The sequence below is a fragment of the Dermochelys coriacea genome, chromosome 5, assembly GCF_009764565.3.
Source record: "Dermochelys coriacea isolate rDerCor1 chromosome 5, rDerCor1.pri.v4, whole genome shotgun sequence".
Taxonomy (NCBI): Eukaryota; Metazoa; Chordata; order Testudines; family Dermochelyidae; genus Dermochelys; species Dermochelys coriacea.
In genome coordinates this window covers 117,238,272-117,250,483 of record NC_050072.1, presented here as the reverse complement: position 1 = coordinate 117,250,483, position 12,212 = coordinate 117,238,272, and the positions used below count along the sequence as shown (strand labels likewise).

The 12,212-nt window shown below is 40.3% G+C and overlaps 1 protein-coding gene across 11 annotated transcripts in view; it reads right to left on the bottom strand.

The window, feature by feature from the left end:
• LOC119855619 (intraflagellar transport protein 74 homolog) overlaps positions 1-12,212 on the bottom strand; it is a 165,735-nt gene that overhangs the window by 36,910 nt on the left and 116,613 nt on the right. For 9 of the 11 annotated variants that reach the window (XM_043515100.1, XM_043515099.1, XM_043515102.1 and 6 more), the window contains 4 exons: positions 9,406-9,717; positions 3,399-3,509; positions 2,221-2,373; positions 423-554 (listed from right to left, as the gene is read on the bottom strand). In XM_043515100.1, coding sequence (XP_043371035.1) covers positions 423-554; positions 2,221-2,373; positions 3,399-3,509; positions 9,406-9,717 — 708 coding nt within the window. Of the gene's footprint in view, positions 1-422; positions 555-2,220; positions 2,374-3,398; positions 3,510-9,405; positions 9,718-12,212 lie in introns of those variants that run through there. The other 2 variants (XM_043515103.1, XM_043515108.1) reach the window with 2 other exon arrangements.

The following is a 12,212-nucleotide window of genomic DNA, read 5'->3' as shown; positions in this document are numbered from 1 at the left end:
AAGCAGGTGAGTAGTGCCATTGGCCTCAGTGGGACTTCTTACCTGTTTAAAGCTAGCTACGTGTGTAAGTGTTTGCAAGATCAGGGCCTTAATGGGATTTTACTTTCCTGAAATTACAGGAGCGAATGTATCTGTTCTATAGTAGCACAGCTCAGATGTCAGATCTTACTGTAGTTCAGTTCTGATGTCTGCAGCACCACACTACAATCAGAATAATAAGGCGTGAACATTCTATCATGCATCCCACATGTTAGAGTAGGCCGCAGCAGGCACGTTGACTTAAAGGCAACCGTGGACCCTCCTCTCCTGTGACAAGCAGGCCCTTAAAGCCACAGTGGTTGGGGCTGGGGTTCCGTTGTAACTCTTGCTAACATTGCTGTGTAGAAACAAATGATACATCTAAAGAGAGAATGTGTACTTACCCTTCTCACACGTTTTCCCCATAAAGCCTGGAGGGCAAATGCATTCTCCAATATCTTCATGACAGATGCCATTGTTCATGCACACAGGGCAGATTGAGCTGCAGCTCGGGCCCCACTTCTGAGCTGCACAGCCTTTTATGCAAAAAGTATAATAGTAAATTGTTTCCTTTCTCACACACTCACAAACTATACAAATCACGACAATCTGTCTGATCAAAGTGGTAACACTGGCTTTGAATATAGTGCCTCTGATTCATAACGACCCCAAAGAGCTTTAAAAACCTTACAAACTATACACAGTATATTAAGCATCACTTTGTTCACTACAGAAATACAAAAAGAAAAGGAGTACTTGTGGCACCTTAGAGACTAACAAATTTATTAGAGCATAAGCTTTCGTGAGCTACAGCTCACTGCATCTGTTGAAGTGAGCTGTAGCTCACGAAAGCTTATGCTCTAATAAATTTGTTAGTCTCTAAGGTGCCACAAGTACTCCTTTTCTTTTTGCGAATACAGACTAACATGGCTGCTACTCTGAAACCTGTACAGAAATACAGTCACCTCCCAAGTGGAACAGGGCAGCTGTTTATCAACCCATTGCAACTCTACACAATGCGTTTAAGAAAGGAAGCAAAGTAGAATTTCTCTATTTGAAACAGCATGGAGGATTTAATGCAGGAAGAGTTGTACTGTCTGGGCAAGGATGTTACGTTGTACACTTCTGCTCTGATAAATGTCAAGGACTTTGACTACAAATACTCAAGAGATCAGAGTTAAATCTGATCTGAAAGATGTGGTACTTATAATATGCCAGCATGTTTCTGGCTTTGTGCCTATGGTTGGCAATCTGAGAAAATTTCTGTCACAGTATTCTTCTTTCAAGGAGACAAAAACATATTAGCGCTAATTCATCCACTATCTTTGCTGGAGTTATACCAGGGATCAATATGGCCCACTGTTATCTTTATAAACTGTTTAAAAATAATCAATAGAAGTGTAAACACAAACTCCTGTTTTGATCATTGTTTACCATTTCCTAGGCTAATAAGCTATTAAGGGCCTGTTCCTGAACTCTGGAAACCAATAGAAATTTTGTCATTGTCTTCAAGAGGAGCAAAGACCAGGCCCTAAACTCCATTACAAGCACAAACATCAGAGTGTGTATGCTAGACCTATGCTAGACCTGTTCCTGCAAGATGCTGGAGGAACTACAAGGAGCTCCCAGGGCTCAGCATTGTTCAGTATGTGACCCTCTCTCAGTAACTATGCTTCCTATGATCTACACAGATTCTTCTAATGCAAAGCCATGATTGTGAAGGTGATGATGGAAAATTCCTGAGGCAGCTCCAATAACAGAGAAACATAACTAGAGAAATCCAGACTTGGGCTGGAATTTTCAGATTTAACTTGCATTTAATGTGTCAATGTGGCATTTGGATGTCAAAGGAGTCCCCAAGTCCTCTAAACATCTAAACAGAATTTTCACTGCCTGGCACCTACTAGGAAATCCTATGGTAAAACCTCAAAGACCAAACTCTGGGTCAGAGTCATGTTGATTGAACTGCCCAAGACTGCATTTTTGAAAGCTGGGCTCCCACCTTTACAAAAGCAGCATCAGCATGCACACAGTAAGCAGATAGGGCCAAAATCCCTGCTTCGAGTCAATGGTCTCAGTTTGCACCAACTGAGAATTTGGCCCCAATTTTGCTTTTACAAAGGTTGGATCTCCATTCTATTGTAACACCGCTTCAAAACACAAAACCAAAGAATGATCAACACAAAAAAGAGGGAAACTTACGTCTTACTATCAGCCTTGTATAAGCAGAGGTGAAGGTGCTTCCTCCTATGTATCTGGCAGAGTAGACCCCAGCATCCTGTAGCTCAGCTTGAGAGCGGGTCACTTCTAGCACATTTGGCACTTCATGCCTGGGCACAGAGTGAATGAAAGTACCTGAGAGAAGAGCATAACAAACATCATAATTGAGCAGAACATCCATTCATCCCTTCACAAGAGGAGCTCAGGTCAGCCAGTGAGTGAAGGCATCTCAGATGAAAGCAAGCTGCCTACCACACAAAACAATTCTGTTGATCATGACACGGTTGGGGCACAAAACCTCTTCTTTGCCTCTCCTCCAGCCGCCACTGTATAGGAGTTGAACAACACAGTAATTAATGTCTGCAGGGATAGTCACTCATTGTGCCATAAGTGAACTGCAGAATTCTGCTTGTTTTAGAGGATCAGCTCGCCTTGTGCTTTAGCTAGTCAGAAGCCAGCTTATTCGTAGGGCATGGTACATGTGTAGGTCTATTTGCAAATGTTTCCTTTTATGAATAAAGTCACTTTGGATGGCCTCTGCTCTATGGTTTCACACTTTCATACATATATAAGTGTTGGCCATTAATTAGGCCCTGATCATATAATGTGATTCACAAACACAGACCCTTACTCCCTTGTGGAATCCTGTTGGTCTCTCCATTCCTTAAGCTCGGGCAGGGGATAAGCTATGGAGCAATGGGAACCTAAATCATGTAGCAGAGAGAGATCTCAGTCAGATGCCCAGGTTCTGGCGTGCTCAGGGGGAATTGGGAGGGGGGAAGAGGAAGAGATCTTGGAAGACAGCAAATAAATGGAAAAAGAGGAAGTGGGGCAGAAGCACTTAGAGCAGCATAGCACAGGAGATATTGAGGGGTGCAAGGCAGAGATACATGGGCGGGGAGTTGTAAGATTAAAAGCAAAGGCACAACAACCGGGGAATGGAGAGCACAAGGGATTGTGGAGGGGAAGCAAATAATTTGATCAACTCTGTTTCTAGGGTTGGTAATTTGGCTCCTTCTCTGAGCACTAAATGCACAAGAAACGATGCTTCCTTCAATTGCACAGCAAGAGCATCACCAGTAATTAGTTTAATGTAGTGACACAGGTGCTAGGATATCACAGTGATGGATGAGGAGGAAATAGAGAGGGAGAGTCATTACCGTTTTTGTAGATCACTGCATCTTCTTCCTTTGGAATCTTTCTGATGAAGGAAATGTTCACATGTTCTCCCTTGTTCACTGTAATAGTTAAGGCCACTGGGAGAAAGGAAGCTGAAATAAAAATGGTCAAGTCATGGACCCAATGACTATAAATATGATCAATGACTGTGATTCCCCTAGGCTGAAAGCTGGAGGATAATCTACAGCAGAATCAACACTGGTGATTTATATGTTTAGATTTCTGGCAAGAGTACACTGATTTCCTTTGCCATCAGCAGCACCTGCTCTGTGTTTTAGCAGTGGTATGTGGGGGAGGTCATATAGGTGCTTGAACAATAAGGGGGTGTAACTAGAAGCAAGGAGAGGAAATTAATAATAACGTTAATACTGGCTGAATAACTGGAAACAATTCCTAACCAAGAGAGCCAACCAGTTGTAGAATAATTTCCCAAGTCTTTTTAGCCCTAGGGACATTTTTTATAAATAGATTGGGTAAAGTACTGGGTAAATTTACAAGGAAAAAATCTTTCATTGGCAAATAAAGTTTCTATGATGTAGTGAAATGCAACAAGTGTCAGGACATCAGTGTCATATGGGCCTACTGGAAGACAAGAATAGCAGTGTAGTGCTCAAAATTAGCTCACCACACTTTCCACAAGTACTGAAAGACACCATTCCTTACTGAGGAAAACAGAATTAATGTATTCTGAGAAGGGTTGGCCAACATTTTTCAACAAAAATTTTTTCTATCTGAATATATCTTTTCTTCAAAATCTACATTTTCAAAGGGAAAATATGCAGTTTAAAAAAATTCTTGAACTGGAAAATTCAAAACAAAAAAAAATGCAGAAAACAGAAACCTACTTTCACACACTTTCCTGCTGTTTTCCAATCTTTTCCAGCAGGAAAACAGTAAATAAGTGTAAAAAGTGAGTTTCATACATTTTCACACCTTTTTCACCTTTCGTGTCTATTTACCAGGGGAGGAAAGGGAGTAGGGGGGTAAGAAACCTGAAAATCCAGAAACCAATAATGGAAAAAAAAAAACCCAAATGACATTTTAAGTCAAAATTACACAAAACTTTTAGTTGCAAAATATTTTGATATGAAATTAAATCAAGTTTGATTTAATTTCATTTCGAAAATTCCTGTGGAAAACTTGGGATTTTTTTGAGGGAAAAATTGGAGTTTTCTGACCAGCTCTAAATCTGAGATTCCAGGCCAAACTCTTTCTGAGATACAATGGGGGGATGGGGGGGGGGACATTATAAAAGCTATTCTACCAAATTAGAAAACTCTGATTTTTCAAACTGAACTTTGGGGATATTCAGTTCTCAATCTGGATCTAAACCTCACATTTTAGGTCCATTTTTACTGAGGACAATGAGTTCTGAGGCCTCCTGGCCGAAAGGGCTGAATTTTACCTCCTCCAGAGTCTGCCAAAGCCAATCTGAGTCTCTGCTGGAGGAATCACTCAAGAATTATATAAGCTCTTATGCTCTGGGTCCCATTCTACTGCAGTCCCATTTATGAGGATAGTTTATTTAGGGTAAAGGATGTGTGGGCTACAGACTAGTATGAATCATGGGGTAAATTGTTCAGACACTTTTCCATTCAGCTACGCTCACTCCCCTTGCCCCCATCCTTTGTACAAACATTCAAGCAAGCACACTTTGGTTTGTACCAAAGATTGTGGAAAGTAAATTTTGGGCCTGTAGCTGAAATTTGTTTACTGAAGTAATTAAATTCATTTTAGATGGAAGTGGAAGTAGTTTATAAATGCTAGGTCAGAAACAAAAGCCAAAGAACAAAAACAACAACAAAAAAATAACATGTGGCTTCTGTCTCTATCTGTCCTAGGTATTTAGTACATTGACTGGAAAAACTTAGATGGAACCAATTTCCATCAGAAAATGAAGTTCCATTGAAGTAAAAATGCTTTGAGAAATCATATTGATTTTCCCAAAAATGTGTTTAGGAGAAAACCTACAAAAATAGTCCTGACAATGTTAAACCATTCCATTTCGACATTTTCAGAATGAGAAGTTTTGATTTTTCATTTTGAAATGACTTGTTTCCATTTTGAAATGACGTATAAAAACACTTTAAATGCTGTATTGTATTATATGCAGTGTCACTGTAGCCATGTTGGTCCCAGGATATTAGAGAGACAATGTGAGTGAGGTAATATCTTTTATTGGACCAATTTCTGTTGATGAGGGAGACAAGCTTTTGAGCCACACAGAGCTCTTCTTCAGGTCTGGGAAACTAACTCAAAGTGTTACTCCTTGTCTCTCTCACCAACACAAGTTAGTCCAATAAAATAAATTACCTCACCCACCTTGTCTCTGTATTATATTATATACTGTAATATAACATTTTAAAAGGCAACATCAGATGTAATGGTTTGTTGAAATGAAACATTTTGATCAACCTGAAACATACAAACAAAAAACATGAATTGTCCTTCTTGGAGAATTTCTAAATTTATGGAGTTTGATTCCATCAAAACAAAGAGAAATTTTGAAATCTTGAAATCTTTTGTGAAATAAAATATCCATTCTCTGAACAGCTCTCATATTTAGGTCCCAATCTTGTGCCTATGTGCTTACTTTTGGGGGTTTGGGGCCTTGCACAGTATAGTCTAGGCATTAGCATCTGGACTTGCCTGGCCAATCACACAGCCAAATAGAGAATTCCAAGAACTGAATAATCAAATGACTGCTTCTTACAATCAAGAAAATTGTGAACAACCCCAGATTGTAGCCAACTCAATGGCTTTCACAAGTAACAAACCCATTTCTAAAACTGCAATCTATTTGTGAACAGAAAATAATGCAAAATTTAAAAAAATAAGTTTCTTGCAACAATGATTCAACCAGCTCTACTAAAATGTTCGATCCTAAGACTACGTCCACAGCTGGAGCTGAGGGTGTAATTCCCAACACATGTAGACATACTTGCACTAGCTCTCATTGAACTCATGAGCTAAAAAGAGCAATGTAGCCATGGCAGCATTGGAAACGGCAAGCAGCAGTATGGGCTTGCCACCCCAACTATGGATTGTAGTCAGGGCTGATAGCTCCTGTCGCCGCCCACCACTACTTATGCTACCATGGCTACACTACTTTTTTAGTGCAACTAGCTTACTGAGAGCTAGCAAAAGTATGTCTGTGCTAGCTGGGAATTGCACCTTATCTCCAAGTATTGGGGTGTTCGGTTCAGTGGCTTTTTGTTTTAAATATAAACAGCTAGTATTAATTGTTGTTTTTCATGAGAAATTCGCTTTACAGTACAGCTTTTATTTTTCCTTTCTATTTTCTTTGTGTGAGTTGTTTAGTTTATCCATGGGACCTTTTCTTCACAGCATTGTTGTAATGGAAAGGAGCCCACATGCCTTGGTGGGCTCAGTTCCAATGTATTTTTAGCTTGTGATCTGCATTTAATTAATTATTTTACAATATGAGCCCACTCCTTATAGAGACACAATGGAACTGAGTTGTAGAAGTGCCACAGCTATCTTTGGCTTACATTTCTATAAATCCATAATCATCCCTTCCTCTGTAGAGAGATTCTGTTGTATTACAATTTTTTCCCCCTTCAGTAACTAGGAATAGATTCTATACTATACATACTATATGGCAAGTCTGCTAGCATATACAGGATATACGAGAACTGTCCATCTACTTTGAGAATGTTATATGTAGACTCATGCAGAAAAATGTTCTTCCTTTACATTTTCACAGTATAAAGGCCAAGATTTTCAAAAACGAATAGCTTAAGTTAGGCTGTTACGTCCATATTTAGTCACATATGCCCCAATAAAGCATATAAGCATGCACTTAAGCATGTGAGCAATCCCATTAAAGTCAATGGGACTATTCATATACTTAAAGTTAAGCACATGCTTAAGTGGTGTGATGGATAGGGGCCCAAAGCAATTGCTAGATTTTCAAAATTGCCAACCATTCAAGAGCTCCTATTGTCTTCAATTGGACACACAATGCACCTTTGAACTCATTTGGTGAGAAGAAACCCTTCGTGTATTCAGAAGCCTTTAAAATTATTCAGACAATAACTGTGGAGAGGAAAAAATTTGCCAGCTACAGTAGTTTTTCCAAACCTCGGACCCCTTCCCTGACCTCCCTTTCCTCTCCCTGTTGTCTTTAATAGCTTTGAGAATGTCTACCATGTCTCTTTCTCACCCATCCAGAAGCTTACTAGTCAGTGCACATAATAGGCTCCCTGATGAGATTCAAACTCAAACCATATCAGCCAAAGCTTTTAGCAAAGATTATCTGAAAAGTAGAAATGTAATAATCAACACCCCCAAAATTCCCCTTCCAAATCCATGTACAGCTGGTAAGAAGATTATATCTCCTCTGGGTATAACAGATTTAGCCAGGGTAATACACGTGTTGGGCTCTCAAGTCTTGATTATTGTAAGTCTCTGTTCCCAGGCACATAGCCCTGGACCTTAAAGAGCTACAATGGGTTCAGAACCCATCATCTCATCTGCTGAGGAACACAGGAAGTCAAGAGAACATCACCCACAACAATCTGCTATCTACACTGACTTCCTGTTAGATACAAGGCCAATTCAAGATTTTGGCCCACATCTTCAAAGCCTTTTGTAGATTGTTACCTGAGGGTCTGCCTCACCTGCCTGATCATGGAAAAAAAAAACATTGAACAGAACAATGGAATTGGCAACCTCAAGAGTGACACGTGTGTGAGTACAAGGGACAGAGCTTTCTGCGTGACAGGCCTGAGAATCAGGAGTGCACTCCCAGAAGAGGCCAGAACAACCACAAACCTTATCAGCTTCAGAACAAAATGCAAAATCCACTTTTTCTACCTCGCCTGCTCACACCACATTACAACAAAGAAACTTCAGCCCTGCTCACTGGGGGAGAGAGCAAGAGAAAGTGTTGTTATATGTTCACTCTACAATTTCCATCATCTTGACAGTATTTGTGCAGAATAGCGGATTTGCAGGCTGAGTGCTGGTGTTTGAACTGTTGATATCATAACATATTGTGCTAAATATTAGTGATGGGTGAACTTCAAAAGGTTTGAATGTTTGCTGAAGTGCAGAAAATTATCTAAAAGTTCATATGTTTCTCTGGAGCTTATGCCAAGCTCTTTGCTTTGGAACTCAGCCTGGAAGTCTCATGAGATCAAGATACAAATGAGATTTCCAGTATGTACTGGCATGGTCTGGGAATCAGAGCACAGCAATACCTCCCAGCTTTTAAACTCATCTATCTATCTACCTATCTATCTGATTCTGTTGCCCACCACATTGGTATCAGAACACCTCCCACATAAAAGAGATTGGCAAGAGTGAAATTCTTGGTGGACTGTGTGGAGTCTCTTGGCTTGTCAACACAGCATGGCAAAGTGCACTAGAGGAGTCCAGTTTATAAAGCACTCTAACTGCTCTATATAGACCCGGGTAGTGCACTCTGAAATGTATCTAGTTCCTGATACCTTTTAAAGTGCGCCAGCAGGGTCTACAAGGGGCAGTTAGAATGTAACAAGTTAGAGTGCAGTTTGCTGTACTGTGTAGACAAGCTCTCTGGTTTTTCTCAGATTACAGAAATTACTTGGGGTAGGGCTCACATTTTTAAAGTGCTTTGAAGATGAAAGGCCCAGTGTAAGAGTTACTGTAGTTATTGCTTTGTGGATTCAATGAGGCCACAATGATCTTTCTTGCCATATTTTATTGCTTCCATTTTGTGCTGCTGGGTATAACCAGAAATGGGAAGAACATGCAAAAATGTAAGAGAAAAATACTAACTTAGAACATTAACCAAATGTTTCTGAGTGTCAGAAAAAACTGGTTTGGATTTGGGCCAGATAAGTTCTTAATGAATCCAGGTCAGTTTGCCCACTCTGGATCCACTACTGTACCTGCTCCTGTTATTTAAGGGTATCAGCCAAACTGCAAGCAGATGTCCCCTAGTGGGGCTCGCACATCTCTGGTCTGACCTGCATACGGTACCTCCTAGTGGCATCTTCATTGTACGTATCCTCGTCACCTCGTCTTTGACTTTCCCTTCACAGTAGTAAGCTCCGATAGTTTCACTAGCTTGTTCCCTTTTCCACACCACTTTTTTGGCTGTTCCTCTCTTCTCGTCTTCAGTAACTTCCAGAGGGTCCTGGTGTTGGCTCATTAAGGCCTCATAGTCTCGCCCTATTGTGACAGACTCACGGGACCTCCATCTGGCTGCAATACAGATAAGCGATGTCTCTGAGTTGCCCACTAGAGGGAGTGAATTGATCAGCATCAGGTCCAGCGCTGCCTCCACTTTGCCTACAAACAAACAATAGGTGAAGGGATTTTTCTGCAGAGTCTGAATATTTCTTTTAGTTCTGATTGTTCACCTAGGGGCTTTTGAAGTAATGCCTCACACTCAGTGTTTCCCCTACCTTAGTGAACACCGAACTAAAATAAAATGGCTGCATATAAATATTCTGTTCTAGTTACTTTGGGAACAAACCCTGAGCCCAGACTGTGCCTTAGGAATGTGTGGAAGGAGAGGACCCTCCACATGTGGCTTTCCCCAGTCTGTGAAGAATGGGAAGTGAGCCACCTCTCTAGCAACACAGACCCCTTCTTCACACCTCTTTGTGGTGAGGGGTGATGCAAAGGACCATACATCCAAACCTATGGAACATCCTTTAAGACTAGCACTAAGAAGTAGGGGCACAGGGAGACCGTGGTGTTATCACTGCGGATATATTTGCATGCATGGATCAGTGGCCATACACTTGCTCCAAGTAGCCGTCGATTGATGTATACAAATAATAGCATCTATTTTATCATTCATAAGCTTGCAGGTTCAGTAAAGATCCTGCTATACACAGCAAATTCCTCCCTCTCGTATCTAAATGTCTTCTCCTAAGAACCCATTCTAAGTATTAGGGTTGTGTGATATCATGCCCTCAGTTCAAATGCACTCAGAGACATTTCTGTGAAGACTTGAGGTAGTCTTGAACCACAACACTAGATCCAAAGCACTGTGACATTGGGTTCTAAACTGATAAGGAAAGAACTCATTTTTTTCAAATGTGAAAAAAAACATGACCTCCGGGTTGAAACAATTTGTACCAAACATTAGCCTGAAAGGAATTTCCTCCCCACTCCCTAAAGTTTTAAGTGGTTGAAAATAGGGAGTTATCATGGAAATGGGATCTTAAATGAAGCTAGGATGGCATATGATATAATAACATACCCAGTGAAAGGGCTGTAGTAAGTTATAAGATAATGATTTAAACTCTGGGTCAGATCCTCAGCTGGTGTAAAGAGAAGAACTGTCCCTGGGTCTGGGGGACATTATGAGCCAAATCTGCAGCCTGGCCTTATCTGGGTCTTCATTTTTATGGGAAGAATTTGTACCAGGAAAAATGGAGACCAGTATCTGAAAATATGCATCTATGAGCCAGTCATACTTCCATATTTCAAATTTTTGAGCCAACTTCTCCACTGCTTTGTACCTTGTGCACATATGCACATCTGTGCAAAATGAATGGAAAACATTACCAAATCAAAATGCCCACTTTATGCCAACTTTGCCAAGGTGCAAATGGCTAGGCAAGGTGCAGGGCAGTGGAGAATCAGACCCCTGATTGCATCAAATAAAATTCCCTTTTTCTTACCCTAACATGGCTAATTATATGTTGTCTGTTTCATGCTCTACAGACATAAAATAACTTTAAAATTAAAAAATTAAACTCTCTCCCACTACCCCCTTCCTTCACTGATCTACAGTCTGGTATGGTTATTGCTTTGAAACCCAAACACCCCAAAGAGAATAACAAACAAAAGACTTATAGGGGTTCCTTACAATAAAGTACCTGAAGTGATCAGTGTTTCCAACAGTTAAAGACCCCCAATTTAAGAAAGCATTTAAGTCCCAGCACATGCTTACTGGCTTTCCAACAAGTACGTATTACTTACATTTTGATAGTCTGGACATGTCATATAGCCATAGGAACTAAGAACAACAAATACTTTGGACATCTGAGGTGTCTCCCATAGATCTGACACTGCTTTTCAACCACTTAACCAATTAATACTCACAACATGGCCAAGATGTAAGTATTATTATCTCCATTTTACAGAGTGGAAAACTGAGGCAAAAAGGAGGTTAAGTGACATTCCAGAGGACATGAGAAGTCTGTGCCAGAGAGAGAAATAGAAACCAGACTTTCTAACTCCTAATCTTGTGTGTTTGCCAATAGATAAGGCTCCCTTTAATAATTTTAACTGATTTGAAATACTATGGTGATAGATACTGTTTAAAAACAGCTGATAGATACAGAGAGAGAGAGAGAGAAAGAATGTTTTCTCTTGGAAAGTGTTTTAAGTCTTAGCCGTTGAGAGAATGAGATACAGAAACCGTTATGCTCAGTGCTTTCGTTTTTTGGAAATAAGGGTAACGAGTAGGGGAATGCTGTTATTTTTCAGCTAAAATTCAAACAATAATTGATTTCTGTTAAGCATCGCCTTTATTTTCCAACTTTAGATTCAGTTGTATTTTGTGTGTATACCAGCAGCCGCTCTGCAATCAGTATTTTGTGCCATTCCGTTTGCAAACAGCTTTCAGATTTGAAGCAAGGAGTATAGCCCTAGATAAAGAGGTCAAAGGGGAGCAGTGTTTACTGTAAATTCTGAATGTGTGCGTGTGTGTATTTTGTGCTTTAGTCCAAGAGGGGAGGTACCTTACGGCATTCAATGCCAGCAGCTTCTCAGGGGAATGTAGTATCTTAATCTGTAGACACTGACACCCATCCCTCCCAGCCAGA